Here is a 23,292-nt window from a genome sequence, read left to right as displayed (position 1 = left end):
CGGTGTTGTTGTAGTGTCCGTTTTACAGTGTCCGTTCAGTGGGCTGGCAGGTGCGTCAGGCAGACCCTGAGCGGACATCGCCCACAAGTATGTGTTGGTGGAGTGTGTGTGTGCGAGTTCATGCTCCCCGTTCTTCACTCCTTTGTCCCAAGAAGACCCCTACATTGGTCCTTCATTACAAGGAACTGGTTTTTGTTTAAGCACCTGTGCCTCGGTCCTGCCCTTCTTTGGTGATGTGACACATTGGTCTAATTTATATTACTGAATCTATCCTAAAGGCTGTTGCTTGTGTACTGGGGAATGTGTGATTGAGTGATGCATCCAGTATTTGAGTGGTTGGTAACCACTTCACATACACAAGATAACAGACTCAACTGATCAAAACTTATCAAAAGTGCAGATATGTGCTATGGTTTTTTTCTTTCTACTGATAGCTCAAATATGGATGCAAGGAGATGTCAATAAGAGATGTCTAGAGGAACTAGAGACAAAACAGCAAAAACCTCTGAGAGGTTTTTGTTTGCAAATTACAGGGCAACGGAGAGGCAAAACACACCCACCACCTCTCGATCTTTATTATCTAAATAAAACTGTCACTTGTCACTAGATCGGGTAGGGGCAGGCTCTTATCTCTGCTCCCACAGGGATGAATGAGATGAATGAGGCTTTTCCTCCGGAGTACTTCACCGCTCTGCACATTATTCCCGGGAGGGGGCGGCGCTCTGACAAGCACCGGAACTGTGCTAAAGTGACGAGAGGGAGATGCATTTGTTAGTCTGGAAGTATCAGGTGTGTGGTTTTTTGGGGTAGGCAGGAGGAGTAGGATTCCTTTTCAAAGAGTTTTTACTCGGCACCCCTGCTGCGACCAGGAACTTAAATGGGAGGGTTCATTTACATGCTTTCCCATGGTGGTAGGGTCTGTGATGATATGGTGGGAACCATAAACATATATTTATTTCATCTAAAACCCATTTAAATGTAAGTGTGTTTTACAAAATGCTAAATAATAGCACATCTCAGTGTGCAACAAATTTCACCGATTGAACTGCTTTAATTGTTGTACATTTATTTAGAATGGTTTTCTATTGTTTGCTCCATGTCATTCTCATGTGACTTGAGGAAGCTACTGGTGTGCTAGAATTTAGTATATTCTGCAGCCAGCAATTTATTTGACTGCGTGTGTTTGTATGTCGGATGTGCTAATGAGCCCAGGTAGTGAGACCTGCACTAGCCGATGCGCTAAAAAATGCAGTGGGTTGACAGGCCTCAGCCACTGCTAATGTATGCAGGCTCACCTGCGCATGACAGGTGCATAAGTTCAGGTAAACAGCGCACTGTGGCTTTTTGGAGACGCGTCTGCTACCGTTTCTCCTTATTGCATCGACACCTTGAACTTTGACATGGGAGTCAACACATACTGTAGCAGTTAACACATCGTTAGCAAAGCAATAATTATCCAGCACCTTCCACATGTTCTGTCGTGAATGAAAAATGAAGTTTAATTGAATAACTTATTGAATAATACATTTGTTCAACCTATTTAACTATTAAAGATATTATTTTACTGTATGCTGTGTCAGTATGAATCATGTTGTTTTTTTGGCAGAAGATCAGTGGAAATAAAGGCTAAAACGATTTGACTGGTGAATAAAACACAAACCTGTGATGATGCCACCTTAATTAAACTGCGCTACATGTGAAGAATGGGGGTGAAGAAGCGGGATGAATATCTGAACATCTCACCTGTCTCTGCTTCGTCGGGAGGGAAAGGCAGCGTTGCACCCATCCACAGTGCACACATGCATCTCTTTGAGGTGCACGTTCTTGTAGTGAAGTTTGACACTGTAGGAGCTCTTGAAGCTCTTCTTGCAGACATAGCAGATCTTGGGGTCGGGGCTGGAGCAGAGGTCGCTGTCTGGTGAGTGCGATGGAAACTTTGGAGGGCTGGAGCCATAGCCCATGGAGTTGATGAAGCTCTCGTGTAAGGCAGCCATACTTGCAGCAGCAGCAGCAGCAGCTGCCATGCCACCATTGTAGAGGCCATACTGGCTCATGCAGAACATGTCATAGGTAGGATCATTAAGTTCCTCCTTGATCTTTATGACAGGCTGATGAGGCAATGGCGAGGATCGAATCTTCTCATCCAGGTCCTTCCTCAGATGCCTCTCCTGTTCCTCCCTGCCACCTTCATGCAGATCCTTGTCCAAGCCTCTTACACCACCCCCTATGGCTCCTCCTCTATGGTCCTCTGTGTCCATCATTTCATCGCGATAGAACATTTTGGACTCTGAAGTTTCAGAGTCATTTTCAAAGTCCCGCTCATGGTCCTGGTCTTCAGAGGTGTAGCTGTCCATACAGCGAAGCTCTCCGGCTGCCCTCCCACCACTGGCACCACTGCCACTTCCACTGCGTTGGCACTCATCCTGGTCAGAGCGTAGCATGCCCCTTAATGCAAGACCAGGGCTCATCTCATCTTGAGACGGGGATGGATGGCCGCTGTCCCCACTGTGATGACCACTGTTATTGTTGTTATTGCAGTTGCCATTGATGTTATTGTGGACATGAGAAGCAGAGTGATGGTGGTGATGATGTTGGTGGTGGTGATGGCAGTTTTCATCTTCATCTTCATCTTTGTCATCATACTCATCAGCCACATCAATAACCTCCTTCTCAATTTTCACTGGCATGCTAGACTTGCGGGGTTTCTTCTTAGGTGTTGGATCGGTGATTATTGTGGTGGCAGAGGCATCTTGAGCACTCGGGGTTGGCAGCCGGTGAGTTAGCGGCAGCCCTGCCTCAGACATATGGTGGTTGTGATGGGAGCTTGGGACCATAAGGTGCTGATGTTGTTGCTGCTGGTCCATCAGGGAGGTGCTGTTGATGCTTGTTGGTAGGATGGGACTGGTAGGAAGAGAAACAGGAGGACTGACCAGATCCGCTGGGGACAACAGCGTGCGGTAGAAGGGTGGGACTGGCTGCACTGGCTGTACTGACTTCAGTGAGGGGAAGACCAGTGGACTCTGCAAGGGTGACTGGAGCATGGGGTCCAATGGAGGGGTGGTGAAACCCATAGGTGGCCTCCCAGGACTTGTAAGGGTGAAGCCTCCACTCTTGGTACTGGAGATGACAGGGGTGCCGGAGCCTGAGTTGGAGCGGATGAGGTCCTTGTCGCGGTTGTTTCTCAGCATGGGCATATGCAGACGTGGGTTGGGGTTGGCACTGTGGCGGTTGCGGCTGCGCAGCGAGCTGAAGACCATGTTACAGCCCTCAATAGTGCAGCGATGCTTGATCTTCAGGTGTACAGCATTGTAGTGGATCTTCAGTGTGCCCTTATCATAAAACGTCTTGCCGCAAGAGTTGCAGCAGACACGGCCCTTGCGCGAAGTGGCACCCATGCGCCGCATGCGGTGCATCTTGGATGAAAAGGATTGGTGGGTGATGCTCTTGGATTGTTCGGTTTTAACAAACTGGTGGTGAGCATGATGGTCATTTATAGTGCTGGGTTGTGGTGATGGTAGGACCTGCTGTGGCTGCTGCTGCTGTTGTGTTTGCTGCTGCTGTTGCTGTGGCAAAGAAGGAGTTGGGGAAATAGGTGAAGCTCGGTTGGGCTCAGTTTTGGGTTCAATATTATTGGCCAGGGCACCAAGGCCTCCTCGACTAGGGCTTTGACCGCTGGGAAAGGGTGAGAGGGATACCTCTGACTCACTGCTTTCCCCCTGCTGGCTTGGGTTTGGCAAGCTAGGCTCCCGAAGCCTCAGGGCGGATTGTTCTAGAGCCAGGCCATTGGGCGGCAGACCCAGCGTGGGAGCTGAAAGGGGGTTGATGTATTGGAAGGGAAGCAGGAATGACAGACTGTTGGGGATGTTCTCAAAGTGATGAATACTGGAGGGGCTGCTGTTCTCTAGGTGTGTCAGCAGGCCGGGACTGCGGGTGCGGTTGTTGCTCTCAATGAAAGTCCTGATCCCAGAGTCAGCCTTGGACGACGGCACAGTCACAGCCTGACCCTCTTTCTCCTGGATGGCCATCAGCTCCACAATAGATTTGGTCTCACCAAAGCGCAGGAACTGCTGGAGGGTAATAATCTCCTCTTCCCGGGACATGATGGTCCAGCGGTCCAGCACCTTGCCCGCAGCATCCTGCAGGCCATATCAAAGAGAGGGGAAAAAAAGACAAACACAAAAACTTATTGATTCTGCATAATCAACATGGTCAGAGGAGGGACAGAGGGGGAAGGATCAGCGTTTGCCCATAAAATGCAGCGCCCCTGGAGCAACATGTAAAGACTGGTAATAGGAACACTCTCAGTTACACCTCCCCTGCTCTGTACTTCCTTCCTCTCTTGCGCTCTTTCCCGTGCTTAATCAGCAATGCTAATGCAGCCATTAAGAACACAGCAAGGGGAACGGGCAGAGTTTAATAAAGTCTGAAGCAAACAAATAAAGACCACTGGGGTTCAGCTATTAGCAGGTCCCTTCGAAATTGTGCGCTCGGTTCCGAAAGACGTTGATCTATTTGAACAAAAACAGCTCTGAAAGATGTGAACTCTTGCTGCGACTCCCTCTGAACACGCCTTGGTGACATGCAGTGGGAAAACACAGCTGAAAGGATAGGGTAATTAAGAGCACTCATTAATCGAGCCTCAGCTTATGCTTCCATCCCAAATATTTCATTGGATAATTCCAAATGTCTAACTATATTTATTTTAAGAGGGTGTAGGGAGGGGGGAATCTTTGTCTGGGAAGAAGTAACGTCAGACAAAAATAAGGCTGCTCATGTTTATTTAAGCATGTCTTTGAAGAAGCCTTGGAGGTGACAGCGATCCTGCATTACATTCATTAGGGAGCCTGCGGAGCAATATTTACTGAGCTTTATGTTAATGGACTTTAGAGGACGCATATCTTGCGTCAGATTAAATATTAATGAAGGCATACTTTAGCAAGAGGAGGGTGTCAACAGAAAATTCCTGTGCTTGCACATATACTGTATGCCTTTGGGATGACGCAAAATAAAATGATATAAATCTGTATTCTCTGCTCTCCATTATTTCCCCTCTGCATGTAGTTGAAGCGTGGGAAAGGGGGTTCCATCTTGAGAGAAACACTATTGCTCCTGAAGGGGATATAAGCACCACTTCCAAGGACCTCTTTCCTCGGCCAGCATTTTAGAAGATGGTGTTATTAACCACTGAAAAATAAAACGGGTTTTGCACATCCAGACACCGCCAAACTCAGAGACATGGCAAAGGATTCTGAGAAAGGAATTTTGGCACAGCCAGTCCTCAGGCTTTGTGGTCAGGCATGGAACTTTGATCCACAAAATTCTTGACCATATGAGTCAAACGAGACCCCCGCCTCATTTGATTCACTGGTTCCAACAGAGAATGGACTTCCCTCCAAAAATGTCTGAGCCTCTATCTCAGCACTGATCTAACCAGTGTAGAATGTAGGTGTAGGTTAGAATGAAATTTCTATTCAATTTAAAATTAAAACAAAAGCAAAATGCAATGAAGCAATGTACAAAATGCAAGATGGCAGGCACTTGAATTTGTAAAAAGTGCCACTGTGCCCCTGCTTTGTTTCTAAAAGGCTAAGTGTTTGAATGACAGTCTTGGTGTCAGAGAGCCAGACAGAAATATACATAGAGAGCGAATGAGTGCAAGATTTTTCTCTCTCGTAAACGCTCCAGTTTACCCACCACAGGGACTCTGGGATGCTCACTGGGCCCAGAGGAGGGTGACATCAAGGGAGTCACTCTCATTTTGATGACAATTAGAGAGGACACGTGGCAAGGCCCTGTCTACCCCTGCCTGCTGGGGTCTATGAATGATAAATGGCAACTCTGGATTTTAAGAGCTGTAAAAACCAATGGCGCAAAGCACAGAGGGCCTTTAAGGCGCAAGAAGAATAAATGTTTAAATAGAGGGAGCAAGAGAATGGGATAGAGGGAGGAAAAGAGAGAGAATGAGAGAAAGCACGAGCGAGAGGAAGGCAGAATAGGAAAAAGTAGGGAGGAAAAGAACGAAGGGGGTGTATGAAGTGGTTTCACCACAGCATGCCCTCAGAAATAGTAGAGAGAGATGAACCCTTCGGAGACTACGCATCAATAGTCACTGGGGTATTTGTTGTTAAATATACATTAAAACACATTTTACACTTTCATTCTGTTTGTGAGTACGAGTTTAGCCTGGAGGTAAGACTTTAAATTCTAGCCTCTACACAGATGTTGTATACTGCACAGCAGTATGAGCATTTGTATTTCTATTTGAGTTAATTAAAAGAAAAAATAAGGCAATTTTAAAGTGAATCCATAAATAGACGTACACAGAAGCATGGAAAGTAGCCACCCTGAAATGTGTTGCAGCAGTTTTTGGAACGCATTCCCTTACCCTCTCTCCCATCACATTTTGAATGAAAGGAGTAAAAAATGGTGACTTGGAGACCATGCAAATGCATAAAAGCAAGTGCATTTGCACCAGATTCAACTTTTTAAGGGGTAAATATCATCAGTAGCTGCAGAGAGGGGCTGGTGTTAAGGAGTGTGTCTGTTCCCCAGCTGGAGTGCAGCTCTAAACAGGCTGATCCTAATCACAGATCACAGGCTCATTCATCACACTCCTCTCTGCCAGAGCACTTGGGGACCCCACTATCAGCACTGGGGCTACCATTATGCCCGCAGTGGGGGGAGATTAAACACACTGCAGCATTACACAAAGTTTCGGTGAGGGAGCGAGAACGACACTGTTACTTTGGAGGCCATGGGAGAGGTCTGAAAACTGCTAGTGGATGTTGTTTCAGTTCATAAATGTGTGTGTAGAACGCTTGACTGGTTGTGACTGGAAGCACGGTCACCTCTGTGCTGAGTGAAGAAGGTTAATTCGGTGGTGGTGCTGCATTAATTTGAATTGACCTTTCTACTTTTGGACTTTTTCCATCCAGCCTCACTTCTTCCAGCATTCAGCATTTCAAACAAAGATGACGCTGCCAAGGATCACTTATGGGCTTATCTTATTTTTGTTGTCCAATCAGACCCAACTGAATGAGACGATGCTGGTTTATAATGTTTACCAAATGGTGCTGTTTCCTAGGAACCTTTGCCAACAGCCTCTCATGATGCAGGTCAAAGACTCCAGCATTCAGAGGGACTGCGTCAGATGGGCTACGCAAACACACGCTGTCGACACTTTCAGAGACGTCTGGATAAAAGTCAGACAGGGATTTGGGGCCTTCTCTGCTCCAAACACATGGATAAACACAAGCTTGCGTGCAGCCTGCGCGATGTGAGGGGACGTCCAGAGACACGCGCACGCGTGCGGTGCGGCTTTCAGCCCACTGCTCTGCATTAGCCCTGCGTGACTGTGGAAACTTGCCATTAAGACCCCTCTTTTATTAGCAGACACTCATCTCCCAATTAACTTAATGTAGCCTCTCTTTTCCATGGTGTGTATTCTGCAAATCTGCCCAGCTGCCACCCTCCTCCACTCAAACCTCATTACCAAACAACCCCTCCCCCCACCAATTCCACACCTCCCCCAAACCGCCCCCAGCACTATGACGGATTGCCCTGCCACTACGCATCCCTGAGTCCTTTAAACAATGCGGATGAGGCACTGTTTGTGAGGTTAATGACGATTAGCCAATAATTACGGTGCTGAGTCGCACCGTCCACTTCATCTATCTGTTTGCTGCCGGTCGGTGTGGCCTGCCACCGTGTCACTAGAAAATGAAGCCTGGTGATGGCTGTATTTATCTCCCTGACACTGCTCCCAGCAACCATGGCTAATACTGCTGCGAGGCCTCGGCCTTGTAAATTACTGCCGACATGAGGACGGGCGAGTTATGGCCTTGTCATCACCGGGGCAACGCTGTCAGTAAAACAAAGCAGGCAATTATGCAATTAGTTCAACATCGTATTAACATCCCACAGTCAAACCGCTGAATGCCAGGGCGATTTGCATGGAGGATTAAGACAGTGAACACAGTCACTTGGACAATCACCACTTATCAAACCCAGTCATTAAGTGGTGCCCAAGAATACACAAGGACCTTTTGTAATAATGGGCTTGTGGCTCATTGGGCAAAAGGCTAAAAGCTTTAGGGAACAAAAAAATTCAAGTCAAAGTCTGAGCTGACAAAGAAATCGTTACAATTCATCTGTTCATGTAGTTCCCATGCTGGATAATAAAGCATAATATCTGCACAGGAGACTTACGATTTTTATGAGGTGATTTTATATGGGAATGTCATTGATTGCCATTGTCTCTTCCCATTGGTGCCAACTTCCACCACATCAAGAGGGGTTAAGCAGAAGGTCCCTGGGATCTGAGAAGCTCTTCGATGCATGCCATTTTCAGTGCTCTTCCCTATCCCTCTCCCAAACCTTTTTTTCCTTTTCATTTCATCTTCTGAATAATTCAGAGTGGAAGTGGCCAGGACAGCCACAGGGGATGCGTTCACACAAAGCCCAGTGCCTCTAGCCATGACATCTGAAGAAACGCACTTGCCCAGGACTGACTCTTGTAACTGGTTGAGAGGTGACAAGCGATGGGTCCAAGAGACCAGGTTCTCTTCACCTGGTCCTTACCCGGGTCATTTCTTAAAGTGATATGTGGGATGACAAGATATTGCAGTATCTGTAATACTTGCACTGAAGATTAAATTGAATTTTAAAATTAACAATGCCACGTGGTCACCCATTGATTTTTAGAACATTCTATGTGTCCGTCACCTCTCAGGAACAATAAAGGAAAAAATAAAAGAAAATCTTGGTCATGGTCATAAATTAAAACTTTTCATCCATTTGAGCAATGCTCTGAAATGCTCTATGTTTTCCATGAAACATCTTTCAAAGGGAAAAAGTGATCTGACCTTTTAACCAGGTGCTTCCCAACTCCACACATGGCCCTATGTCTGCATTCATATGCCTTATTATAACTCACAGCATATCTGCCCAAGGTTAGTCCAACTCATTATACAATTAGCGGAGCATGGTGCTGTGGCCAGTTGGTCAATTGTTTTGCTCATCACTATAACCACAGCTGTCTGTGCTGGAAGCAAATGGGGCAAAGACATGGCTTCTCTCCTGCCTCAGTGCCTGGCCCTGTGCAAAATATAAGTGTGACTGGAAGACCCAAGTGATCCAAATTCACCAAATTCACTGACGGGAGTGAGTGAGTGATCCGTGACCGAACTGTGACGGTCGCAGAGGGCTATGCCTCTCCCGACTGTCCTTCTGTGTGGCTCGGCTGACCTAGAGATCATTCAGTTTGCATTAAACCTGTTCCTCCCCAACTTTAAAAGCCATGGCCTTTGGTCAGCACCAAACAAAGGTGCAGATGGGACAGCACATGGAAGCCATTTTCAGGTCTCATTAGTCACGGCAACTGTTCAGTTACAAAAAAAAGGGAAGAACTTCCTGGAGATAACCAGAAGTCCTCCATTTAAAAAATCTACATTAATAAATGCCTTGACATTAAGGGCACATGGTGGTTTATACCCATGTTTGTAGGGAAAATCTAACAGTCACTAACAGCAAAGAAATGATATGAGTTGGGATAACAGTTGGAGAAATTTAAAGAAGAGGTATATCGTGCAGTCTGGGAGGTGGGTTTTTGCGTAATGCGTGCTTTAAAAAAAAAAGATAGGAGAGGTCAGTCTGGGAGACAGATGTGAGGCAGACCTGGCATTTAGGAGGCGACGATATGGCTGAAGTGTGTGAGAAATAGCCTGTTGGAGGGGTCTTTGGTGCCACGCCGTGCTTCTTTTTATACTCCCCTATATCACTTCTGCCACAGCTACAGCTCCAGGGCGGGCTTGGCAGGGCCTGAGAAAGGTGTACTAGCATATGCTTGCAATTTGCTTGCTGGCTCTGCTGTGGCTTTAGCATTTGTGTGATACTCAGAGGTGTGTGGTGCTGCTGCTATTTTTCAGTGTTATACATGCACCCCCCTCAAGTCATTATCCCAGAGTTATTAAATGAAGGGGGAAGGAAAAACAGCAAGAAACTGCCCTTAGAACATTAGCCTAACTGGAATGAGAACAAATACAACATTGATACCAGATATGCACTGTTGTGTTTTCTTCTGCTTAATACAAGACTAATGGCTGGAAAAGAAACAAGGTCTCTATGGGAAGCCCAGTTTTCATTTTATCCTCTGATCTTTGGTCTCACTTTTAAACAAACCTGATACACAAAGTATTTCTGTTTCAGTTCCCTCTTCAGCTCCGCAATGACAGTCATAATCCAATAGATGTGTGGACTAATTTGTGAACATATTTGTATATAGTGCTTGTGTTTGGATTGAAGTGTATGTCTAAGCATCATGAACTCCGATCCATAAAACACACACACACACACACACACACACACACACACACACACACGTTATCATTAGAGCTGCTTTGCTGTGCTAGGCTCAACTCTGCCTGCTGGCTGCCAGCGAAGGCTGGAGTGAAAGAAAGAGAATAAGCTAATGGACTCTTTGCCTAATGTGATAAGAGCCATTATTGACATGCTGCCAGGAAGATGCAAGACCATTAGCTCAATCCTTCCCTGCCCTCAGCTCCCCCACCCAGCTGCTGTAGTCTTCTTTGCCTCCTCTCCACACCCCAGACACTATTTTACTGCCTGTCAAACGTGTCCCCAGGCCCCTTGAGAGTGACTACCCCCCCTCCACATATTGTTGCCAACACACTATCCAATACATTTCACTTTATTTGAGAGCTCCACTGTTTGAATGGTGTAATTTTGGTTTGAGATTAGTTGATCACATTTCAACCAACAGAAACTACAACCCAGAGCTTCTTTGTGAAACTAGCCCATTGGACTTGGTTCTGGTTCGGCCAATTTCTCTCAGGTGCCTGGGTTGCAGTGGGTCTGTAGTGTTATTTACATACCAAGAGCTTCAGCCATCTTTCAGCCATGGCACGATTATGTTTCTGGATGATGGTGTGTGTGTAAAGAGAACAATGTGACAGGAAGTAGTGTGATGGTCTATCAGGACTTGATTCCAGAACTCTGGACCATGGATTCCAGTTTAAAAGTCATGATTATATACAGTAAAAATAAACATCATTAACATCTGGGTTTTTTTTTGCATGTTGCAAGTGTAACTTATACACGAAGAAAAGCTTTAGACCATCAAACAGACACAAGAAATTTTGGACAACAAAATGTGTTTTGTTTTTTTTTTTAGCACAGGAATCTAATGAAAAAAAAATCTAAAAGAGGAGTAGTGAACCAAAACGGCCCTCAACCAACAGCTGGTTGATTCATCCTCCGGCATCTGGCCCAGTCCATTCATCTGGACCATGCCTTTAGATTTTCATTGTTCCTTATGGCCCACTAAACCCCTGATTTTCCCAGTCCAGCTACTAACTTTACTGTTCCCTTGGAATTTTGTGGTGTGAATGACAGCTACGCTGATTCTCTGCGGAGACCCTGTACCACCCCTGACCAACCACTTCTTAAATATCACATATGGACTACTTGAAGTTAGACTTCTGTGCCTAGACTCAAAACGTTTGTCTCGGCCTCATCTGTGGTGAGCTGTGGAAAAGTCTGAGCGGTGCTAAACTAAAATAAAAGATGTCGTTTTTTTGGCCATGCGAGTTAAACCACAGGAGAATTATACGACTCTTAACAACTTCATTGTTCTTTTTATTGTTGTGAGCGTGGCCCGGGTTCCTGCAGGATGTGATGAGAGGACTGCCGGCTCCCTGTAACTCTCTGTGGATTTCCTTTAATAAATGTCAGCCCACTGGCCCTTTAGCAAATCACATCTAATGTCTGCCGGCAGCAGGGGCCGCTCGGAGGTGGCTGGTGACACCAAGCATGGTTCTAACTGTTTTTACAGCCACCGCCTCATGGTTTTGACCCAATAAAGAATATATTTGTTGGTGTGCGTTACTTTTGCGTTACATTTGTAATACCATTATGCATATACCGTATGTAATGCAGCATGAAATCACTTGAGTGGGTGTTGGTATTTTGTGCTCTTTTGTGTGAAACACTATCAGCCCTGGTTAGAACAGCCTGGTCTGGCAACAGGAGCAGCGGATTGGGAGGTACTGGTGGATCGATAGAGGCCTTGTGGTCAGGGGTTCCTGTCAGTGGACTCAGTCAGCCTGGATCCATTCGGCTCCTCTCCCTTATGCACTGAACTCACACCTCCAAGCTAAACAGCCATGCTCAGAAACTCAATAGCCTTCCAGCACTGTCTGCACCCGTCCCCCGAGACCACAGCTAAGTCAATTCTGCCCGAGAGAGCATCTCACTGATGCGATAGACCTGTTGCCAGTCCAGCACGTTAGGTCTTCTACATCTTTCCATACAAATTACAAGCTGGGAGAGAAAGGTAGATGCAATAAGTATGGATCAGCGCCACATCTGGCCCCATGGTGTACTGGGAAACATTCAGCGAAAAGGTTGATTGTGTAGGACTGGGGGCTCATGGAAAAAGCCCCTTGGGTTAAGCAGTCATGGAGAGTAACCTCTACCTTCGTTCACCGAAACCTTCATATTAGAAGTTATATCTTTTGTTTTGAGCTCTTGATCAATGAGAGGTGATGGGTGTTATGGGTCCAACAGTTAGTTAATGCATTGTAATAAAGGGTAGTGGGAACTCTAAGGGCTTTTTGGATGGGGTCAGGACATGAAGTAGGAGGCAAATACAACTTAGGTCATATTTTGAGGTAAGCGCTGAATTATTGACTAGAACAGAGAGAAACACGTGATGGACGAAAGGAAAAGACCTGTGTACTCACACAGGGGTGTAATTAGGGCCAGATTTGCACAGTACATGTTGCATTGATCACTCTAATTCATACAGTAATCACTACATTTTACCCAGAAGACATCAGCTAAAATTTTCATCGGCCCATTGCGTATGCATCTCTTCGAAACCTGCTTTTATTGGAATTCAATAAAGGAATGTAACACTTCCTCATCCCCTCCGCATATCTGAAGGTGTTAAGCAGATTTCACTGACAGAACCTTGCATTTTGCAAGTATTAAAGGTGACCAAAACCCTGAGGCAAATGTCACCCATACATGCATGCATTTCATGTATTAAATATAAATAACACATGGGTCCATTTAATTGGATCCCCCAGTAAGCCTCACTCACTTTAACTCTGAAGAAGTGAACCACTGGCTGAAAAGTTTGGCCTCCTGCAGGAAAACCGCAGAATGTGGCACAGGCTTCTCAGACACTGATGTGTCACTGTATAAAAATAAGAGGAAGCAGCACTCTTATGTCCATACACCTGATATGGATGTATTGATAACAAGATGTTGTTGTTGTTGTCCATCAAGTCCCAATTTCTCAAAAATGCCACAGGGATGTTCTAGGTGGTTAGTTAGGGTCTCTCTCACACACACACACACACACACACACACAGAGGCCATGTTTGGTCTGTCTGTGCAGTTGGCAGTCTCAGCCACCAGATGTATTTGCCCTGCCAGAGGTCTGCAGGGAGCCCTGGCGCAGAGCTGGGCCCTCCGTTGGCACCGTTTTAATGTGAGGGCATTGATGACCAGCGCCAGCTCATGTAACCCCTCTGAAGCCCATGGAAAAACATAGAGCCTTTTCTAAGAATTCACCCATATCCATAGGCTGGACTACACATACACAAAGCTGAGTTTGGTTTACATTTTCTCGTAGTTTTGTGCACCCATCATAAACATGGATGATCCTATCGGCAATGACTCAAACTCGTATCTCACCCCTTGTGGCCCCCCTTCTCTCCAAGGTTGAACTCAGAATTGAGGTTATATTTTCATGTCAGAAGGTTGCTAAAAGGTGGGCTGTGGCCTCTGCTGGACAAACACACACACACACACACATGCCCTTTCCAAGCTCACCCAGATGACAAATCCTTATCTTACCGAACACCTCAGCGCTGCCAAGAGACAAACATATAGACATGAAACACTGCTGTTTCCCTTTAGCAGATGTTAGGATCCAGGTACCAATATACAAAGAATAAAAAAGAAGAGGAAAGCTGAGCCTTCCATCGAGCGGTTGCCAACACTGTATCACTTCCCTTAGCATCCCATATTGGAATTCTGTATCTCAAACAATGATGAAAAGAGAAGTTGCTGCGTCTCTGTTGAACATCAGCTCTTGGCAGCATAACCTCAGACACAGAAAAACTACTGACGGTCTCCTCTGCCCCACAATCCTGCTGCCTGATCCCATATGCTCATCTCAGCCAGTTACTAGTAAGACAATGTGATGTCCTCACATTAAAAACACACTCAAAAGACAAACATCAAAACGATTCTTGCCGTCCACATTAGAAAAGTGCCATGCATTGTGGCAAACAGTGCAAGTAAGGCTGATTGCAACTTGCTAATGTACATTTCCACACAAGACGTTTAAATTCAATTAGTGAGGCGAGGAAGGCCGAGTTTGTTTATTTTCATTTTTTAGTATTTTCGTCTGTGAAAGTGGGAACGATTCCCTCACAAAACCACAGTGTGTTGCAAAAAAAAAAAAAAAAAAAAGATGGAATAGGGAATGGCAGCGCAGGGTCTGGAAAATGTGTCTGGAAGGTTACATCATTGCGACGGTCCTGTCCGGATGCATTCTGTCAGGCTTATGTTTATTATTATAGTGGTTCTGCATTATGCCCAAACAAATGAGCTAGAGCTGTGTTATGCCGAGAAACAAATGGCAAAGCATGCTAGCGCACCGCCATATGGTTTGACGTCATTTGCATTTTCAGTAACAGAAATGCACATCTGGCCACAGGTGTTTACTATGCAGTGGCAGATAATAAGGGCAGGGCTGAGGGACAGCAGGTATTTCCTACACAACCCCACTATCCCACGTTCTCTGTTTTTTGGCTCTGTACGACTCCCCGTGTGGGTCACCCTGAGTGCCCTCCCCGCAGAAGAATTATTTATTGACCCCCGTGGTGCAGCAAGTGGGTCAGACTCGGCCTCTCGCCTGGCCGTCACCCACCGCGCATTCCACTTCCTGTTCTCCCAGGGGCTTCTGGGAGATGGAACCGGCACAATGGCCTGAGCAGGGGATAAAGTGAAAAGTCATGCCAGGGTGAAAGGGGAGGTCGGAGTGCCCATGTCCAGAGGGAGTGGGTACATCTCTGAGGCGTTGCCACAGCACTCAGGAGCTATTAAAACGCACGTCTTGCCCGCTCCCTCCCTCGCTCTTTCCCTGTTCGCCCCTGTTTTTTTCTCGCTCCCTTAGTCCCCCAGGTTGAGGGCAGGTACAAATGGCTATTTGCTGTACAGCTAGTGCAGCATGTTTGTGTTGGCTGGTGCTCCCGCTAACAGCATGTAAAACAAAGAGAGAGGGGCTGTTCTTATTCACAAATGGCCCGGCGAAAACAAGAGCCTTCCAGGAAGGAGACATCAAAGTGCTATTAGGACACCCCCAGTGAAAGAGGACAGCATCAACCCTTTGCCCATCAATAGACCTTAATGTGCCCAGGAAACTAAAAAGGTATTCTGTCCATGGTCACTGGCCTCAGACGCACATTTAGAGACCTGACGCACATATGTACACACACACACACACACACACACGTCTCTGTCTTCCTTTCTCATTCTGACACACGCTCATCACTTTCAAAGAGCATGTGGAAGTCCTTTCCAACTACACCTAAGGTCTACTGTGATTTGCACAAGACCTTTGAAGCTCTGTTCATGTCCGCGACTGGACCACTCCTCTCAAAACCCTCCCGACCCGAAGCCAATGGTTATTACCCCGATTAACGGTAACAGCATTAATTGAAACAAAATGGATGATTATGGGTGCATAGAGGCACTACGGCATCAGCCTTGCAGCTGTTTGGTAATGATGTCATACATGCGGTCGAATTAGAGCGGCAAACAGAGAGAACATCATTAGGATCTCAGGCTGCTAGCTGTCACCAGCTGGGCTTGAAGCCTGCAGTTGCTCACACGCTCACACACACATGCGGTAGCGTAGCGCGCAATAGACGGGTCTTTCATTCTCACACCTTGACTTGTCTGTCAGGATCAGAGTGCTCTGTGTGTCTGCGTCTCTCTGAATCAGAGACATATTTCTCGCCTCTAATTAGGGAGGAGGGCTCCTCAGGGCAATCAGTGCTGGGTTAATTAGAGGCAGCCGGAAACACACAAGTGTGTATCTCTCTCGCCCCCCCACCCTCTCTCTCTTATCACACACTGTCACCTGAGGTAGTTCCTCTGAGCAGCAAAGTGTTTTGCATCTGTGACAGATCACACAAAGACACATCACTCTCCCAGGGCTCCGTCTCGCTCGCTCTTGCCCCGTTTGCAGCCTCCCTTCATCGCGGTGCGGAAAGAAAGGAACAGTCATGTAATGTATTACCGCCTCTCCCCAGTGATGCAGGTGCCCTGCGTGGTTGTGACAGCTTGTTTTCTCTTCGGCGTGAGACGTGCTGGCTGCTCGGGATGCAGTGGAAATCCGCAGCCGGCGAGCGCTCGGGGCGGAGGTGCCACACCGGCCCGCACATCTGTCTGCCCTCATTTGGGTCTGCCGCTGCTTTGTTCACCAAAGACGTGGAAACACAGCATCCAGATGTCACAGCAGGCCTGCGATGTGAACGCTGGCACTGGGTGAAAATTGGGTTTGTCTGCCAGAATATGACAAAGAATGATGAAAAACTCGTTCTTGACCCCTTGTCGCGAAGTATTGTGTCACCATTGCACACCAAGTAATTTCCCACAACTTCAAAATGTCACTCAGGACCAGACTCTCGTGGTGGCTATGGCATATATATACGCCATATTTGATTCTTATATTAAATCCTGCAAGTGACCTTCGTACCAAAGACACAAAACTCATATAAAAGACGAAACTAGGCCAGTCAGTAGGTGTCCATACAGGATACGGTCTCACCATGCACCAGACTCAGTGGTGTCGAATAATATCCATATTTCTTTATGTGTTTATTTGATATGAGAGCAGAGCTGGACTATTTGTATAAAACTGATGAAAAGAGCTGCCATTAGCATCATTTTTATCCCATATATTCCTCAGCACATCTGACACAAAGCATGACTACATCACTGCCATAATCTCTTACATATTTCCCTTCCACATTGTCTGTCAGTGTAAAGTGATTCTGTCATAATTTCCCACAACACGGTGCTGCTTATTTATAGAATTATAGAAACATGACTATAATATTACATATAACAAGTAAATGCTGCCTTTCATTTGAAAAGTGAGAATGAAGGCCACAAAACTTGTGGCATTTTGAGTGTCAGAATTATAAACTATCTCCGTAGCAAAAACAATACATTGAGAGTCTGGCCTGTGATTACATGACGTGTAACATGGCTTATTAATACTGGAGCTACAAGCTCTGAGATCATTTTAGCATGGCTGGTTTCCATGGGACTGGGCAGCTTCACCTGCTCCAGACAGAGGTCTGTAAACCACTTTCTGTTTTCCGTTTGTCATGTTTGTCATGCTTATATGTACCTCACATTTTAGGAATAAAAACGATCCAGATCCGACAGAAACATTGTGTGCTGTAGATTTTTTGATCTCATTTGCCCTCACTTTATCTAGGAATAAATTTTATATCTAGGCTGCTCCCGCTGCCGGCCCAAGGCCTAAACATGTGGCCGAGGCTTCAAGCTCTGGATATCGGGCCTGCCTTAAAGGCTTGTGTTTTTATTTAGTCCATTCTCTCCTGGTTGGGATCTGAGACAGACTGGTCTCACAGGAGCGCAGCTCCGTGTGTTTTGATATCAGGCCTGCGCATACCGAGAGACTGGAGGACACTAAATCACCTTCTAATGTGTGTGTGTCTGCGTGTGTGAGAAAGACGATGGGCCAAAGCCAGGTTGGGGCTTGATATGGGGGGAGATGGGGGCCTTGGATCAGGATATAAGCGTGCTTCAGGAGAGGGAGTGAGGGGAAGAAAGAGAAGGAGCGAATGGTCATTTGGCCCGTGCGGCGCTTGGCAGGGCCCGTGACTGAGTGATGGCCGTCTCTCCAGGTTCAGACGCGGCGCTCCCTTTAATCTCGCTATCGTCAGACATGGAAACGGGGAGGGAGCTGGGAGGGGGTGATGCATGCGCAAGGGATTGATTTTCACTTTATATCACTTTTATTGCCGGGCGGCACTTTCTCACACACAAACACACACACACACACACACATGCTCATACACACATACAGATGGGATGGCAGGAGTGGAAGGTGAGGGGGGGGCTCTTGTCAAATTGAACCCAGAATTCTTACAGTTCTCCACATGTGTGAAATCCCAGAGCCATGTTTCCAGACCCCTTTACCATTTTGCGCTTTCTCCCTCCTGCGGCTCTTTTGTTGTCTGTGAACTTAAATGACCTTGTGACGAATCGAAACACATGGTTGGTGACATTTCAGTGTGTGGCACCGTGGCTCTGGCAAAATCAGCAGTTCTGCCCTCTTAGGAGATTTTCGGATAAAATAAAGTTCTGGAATGGCACAGCATAATTCATAGTGTGACAGCAGGGGTGTAAAACGGCTGTCTCGCTAAATCAAGGGAGAAGAGGTTAAACAACAAATTGAAATCTCCAAGGAAAACAGCGCAGAATTAAGTGCGGGTGACGCGCTAACACCTGTTTCGACTTAGAGGAGAGCCAGTAGGAATATTAGCTAAACATGACCATAAAGGGGAAAGTGTCTCTCTTGCAGTCCTCTGATAACAGAACAAGGATTCTGGCTCTCAGGGTCCTTTGATTCTATTTAAAACACGGCAAAAAATTGCCAAAAAAAAACAAAAACCACTGAAACAGGATCATTGCTGGCAGTGTTCTAACAGGAGAACAAATGAACAAATGAACCAAGGACACGGAGAGACCTGAGACCATACTCAGCATCCACACAGGTATCGCCATATGCTTACGTCACACCCGAACACACAGCCAGCTGAGCGAACCATCTCTTTACATTAATGATCTGGCGAAAAACCCTTTGAACAAAATGAGCTATTGCATGAGATCAGCCTAGACCAAAAAGTGAAGTCTTAGCGTGGATGCGCAATCCTCACTAATGGCGGGCAATGACCGAGACAAAGCCTGGTACTCAGCGACGCTCCTTTGAAAAGGAGGATGTGAAAAGGAGCCCATCAGCTTTTAACAGAGCTAGCCTACTGGGACGCACACTGAAACGCTACAAGAATTAGCCTGAGTTATCTGAGAAGAATGCTGGGGATTCATCAGGGATAATGGGGTCTAGCAGAGCAGAGCTCCCTGTGTGCGATTTCTTTGTAGTGTTACAGAATTGGCTGGCTTTTGTCAGGGATCGCTGTTGCCACGCATTCGAAACGCTTAAACCGTCTAAAGCCGCAGAGACACCGCTGCTTACAGAGCTCGATTTAGACGTGAGGATGATGGTAATGGGGACCTGAGGCATTTAGTGCTGCTATCATCAACTGAGGAGCCACTCTGACACTGGTCCTAGATCAGCGCCGTTAGCACATTTGCACATTCGCTGTGACAAGTAACGAATGGTCGTAGGCCTGCAAAAGTGAAAAACCCGGGCTAATGTAGATGACACTCTGACACCCTCGTGACAAGCTGGAACCCGGCCACGACACGCGACTGTGGTTCCCCGCGTAATGGCTGCGTGCCGCGGACATTTTTGCTGTAATCTCTGTTTACAGAGAGGGTAAATCATCTGAGAGGGGAGCGCGTTCCAATGAGCGATGGAGAAGAGATAAGGCACAGCCTGGCACCAGCCCCGGATCTGGCACATCAGCTCCCCTCTCAGCCCGCCCCCACCCCTTTTCCGAGATCCCACTGATAAGGGGTCGCTCACTGCTTACACAGCGCTGATACATGGCAAACGCGATATTCACACACACGCCGACTCCCACGCTGTGCAGAGACACACATGCAAGCTGCTGCACGCACACACACTCAATACTACAGTATATTGTGCACTCTTTAAGACCATGCACCCTCCGCTACCGCGCACAATCAGCTGTTCAAATGGATTTGTGTTGAGAGTGAATGGGAAGAGGAAGAGAAAAAAGCCTCAGCCAACACTAAGGGAGCAGCGGAGAAGTCCAGCCTGTGCAATTATCCGAGCAGCCGCATGCATCCGAGAGCAGGGCCAGTCACCTGTAGCACCGCGGGTCGATACGCTCCCCTCCAGCAGGCCTGTTGTCTTTGGTGATTACCTCTTTCCCTCTCAGCCCCGGCACGCTCCTTTATTTATTTGTTTGTGACAACGTGGCCGGGAAAAGAAAGAGCAGGCCGGACACTCTGGAGGAGTGAGGCTCTGCTACATTAGCCACGGATGGCTCTCTTGCTCTTTCTTTCTCTCCTTCCCTTCCTTCTTTCTTTCTTTCTTTCTCGCCCTAGCCCCTTTGTCAACCGGGAAAGCTGAGAGGCCATTTGTTCCTGTTAGGGGGGGTGCTCCTTTTCTGCTTGTGTGCATTACATTGACAGTAAGACAGAGGTTTTGCACATCCATTTGGCAGTTTATTTGTTATCATAATTTTTTTTTTTTGGATTATGCTGATATGTTGATATTTCAGCCCCTTTTCAGTCACATCTCTTTGTGTGGGCAGTTTATAAACCTTCGCCTGTGCAGCTCTTGGTGGTCCTGTGAGCGACGCGCAGTGAAACGTTTTATAGGGACTAGTTAAATGTAGGGGGCGAGGGAATAGTTGTAGAGAGAGTTGCTGGTGAAAGCAAGTTTATGAAAAAGACCAATTTCATTCAGTGATGTGTCTTGTATTTCATTTTTCCTCTCCACCAGAGAGAGTCACCTCGCGGAGCTGCGCCGTGGGGCCCTGCACTGGCGGCTATGTGTAGGCACTGGCCTACGTGAGATGCCGAGGATTGCAGGCTCTCCGGTTCTCCTGGTGATATTCTAATAAACAATCAGCCAGGCACCATGCTGCGCCACTCTGTTAATGGAGCCCTAATTATCCATGGCAAGCAGAAAGTGGGGGAAATAAAGGGGGGTGGGTTTACTTCATGCCTTGTTTTCTGCATTCATCCTGCAAAAGTGAATGAATTGATTCCAATTTCTCCTCTGCTTAATGCAGCCTGATTGTTTATTGGCACTTTGAAACTCCTCGGTCAAAGGACCTCATGGACTGTGTGATAGCCAAGTGCCAGCGGTTATACTGGAAACTTTTGACATAATGCAGGTAAAATACTAGTTCTAAGGCACTAATTAGTTCTCACTGGCCATAACATGCACCTGTATCATGGATAATGTGGATGATTTTGTTGTTTAGTAAAACAGTTGTCCAGCAATGACAGGCATTAAATGTATGTGTAAAAATATTGTACTTAGACCAAGAATAAAAAAAGGACTCTATGACAAGAGCTGTATTCCCAAATGCTCCAATAATGCGTGAGAAACAACAGAACGCAACAATTTCATTAAATGTGTAAACATTTAATTTATACTGTCAGTAGCTAATCCAAGGTGGAGTGAAAAGGAACACAGCAGCATCTGCTGCTGACTATTTGACATTCTTTCCCTAGCATCCGTACTGGAGTTAATGCTTCCAGAAACCCAACTGCACAAAACAACAGGCCATTTCCCAATCATCTATCACAGACTACACTCACTTCCTGCTAACCTGGCCCAGGTGCTAATAGGATGTAGCATGCCGCTGGCAGCAGTGGGTCATACACTCTACATTCCTCCTTCTCCTACTTCATCCGCCCATCCCGTTCCCTCCCTCCGCCCCTCCTAAGGCTCTGGCTCTGGTTCTGTGAGCTTGTTATGGCGAGCTGCTGGGTGACGGTGGGCCTGAGCGTGGAGCTGCAGGCTCAGGCCCTGTCGGGGGTGAAGTGAAGCCAGACCAATTGACGGAAAGGAGAGGCAGGGACGTTGTGCTGCGGCGGGGGGAGCAGCCACCCTCCCCAACCCCATCCCACCTGCATGACAGGCCTTCCTGCCTAATAAAGGCACTCATGCACAGAGAGAGGGAAGGAGAGCAAGGTCAGAAGTGAGATGGAGAGAGTGAAAGAAAGAAAGAAAGAAAGAAAGAAAGAAAGCTACACACAACAAGCCTGTGAGGCATGGAGTGGGTGGACAGGCCTAAACGTGGCTTCGCTCTCAGTGGAGCGAGAGAAGAGGGACAGAGAGGGAGGATATGACTAAAATTGACTGAATTGGTACATTTCAAAATTACTTTGATTATATTGTGAAACAATCAACGCAAAGAAAGTGTCCAGAATGTGGAAGTTGAGCCAGTGGAGCATGTGCAAATTTTGATTTCGCATCTTTTCCCTGCTGGTATATGATTTGAAAGCACTTAATATGAGAATGCAGGTATCGTTAACACATTACGAGGAAACCGCCATTTACAGCACACCTCACACATGTACCAGATCTTTTTTTCTATTATAAATGACATGAAGTTATGTTTCCAATGAAATGGCAATGCATCCTAGGTTCTACCAAGACTCGTGCAACCCTACCTGCATGCTGCTTTGCTTTTTAAAATCTAGCTCTGTTTGTTCAGCTATAAAATTTTTTTTTGCACGTGGAACTGTGCCAATTCATCACACAGGAAAATCGTAACGGTTTTTGAATTAATCTTTACTGCTATCAATTACTGAGCCTTCCAGAAAGTCAGGAAGCAGTTGGGGATTTTTCTCTCTCCCCTCTGTTCCTCTTTTCCCTCAGAGAGGAATGGGTTTGGCTGTTATTCTGGGCGGGATCTTGGGTGCCCCAGGTGGTCTGAAACTCCCTCCGGCGGTCCATGCCAATGACATCACAGCATGCCCAGAACAGCGGGAAGCCAAAAACAGCTGGACACGGCAAATAAGAGAAGGGTGAGGGCAACACATACTCCAACACCAGCACGCCGGCCTCAGCGGTGTCGGTGGGGGATGTCTCCTGAGTGCACCGTGTGTGTGAGCGTGTGTCACCTCTTGCTCATTTCCTCTCCTCCCCTGCCTCCCCTGCTACTTTACGAGTATTATGTTCTTTCACCTCCAGACACACACGGCCGCTCACAAAAAAAAAAAAAAAAAAAAAAAACGTTTCCATTTGTGGACCTGATGTGACAGAAACGCCATGTGCTCAGGCCCGCGCCGCCGATGGTGGGTTTCTCACTGACCACTGGCCGCATCCAAAATGACGTCAGAGATGGACAGACAGGCCGGGTTTTAACTCCGTTTTAGAACATCTATGTACGAGAGCTAATGTAACTGTAGATGTAACGTCGGTGTTGATTAAGCCTGAGCAGCGCGTGTCTACAGCAGCACTTTGTGCCGGCATAACTCTCATGGACTTTTTATTGAGCCTCGGGTCGTGAGCATCGGAAGGTGCCTCTGGGGCTCAAAGGC

General features: G+C 46.7%; 1 protein-coding gene across 8 annotated transcripts in view; it reads right to left on the bottom strand.

The window, feature by feature from the left end:
* The window catches only part of bnc2 (basonuclin zinc finger protein 2), a 137,513-nt gene that overhangs the window by 5,548 nt on the left and 108,673 nt on the right, over positions 1 to 23,292 (bottom strand). For all 8 annotated transcript variants that reach the window (XM_028977424.1, XM_028977431.1, XM_028977427.1 and 5 more), the window contains one exon: positions 1,744 to 4,136. In XM_028977424.1, coding sequence (XP_028833257.1) covers positions 1,744 to 4,136 — 2,393 coding nt within the window. The remainder of the gene's footprint in view (positions 1 to 1,743; positions 4,137 to 23,292) is intronic.

This window comes from Denticeps clupeoides, chromosome 4 (assembly GCF_900700375.1).
Source record: "Denticeps clupeoides chromosome 4, fDenClu1.1, whole genome shotgun sequence".
Classification (NCBI taxonomy): domain Eukaryota; kingdom Metazoa; phylum Chordata; class Actinopteri; order Clupeiformes; family Denticipitidae; genus Denticeps; species Denticeps clupeoides.
This window is presented reverse-complemented; position numbering and strand designations above follow the sequence as displayed.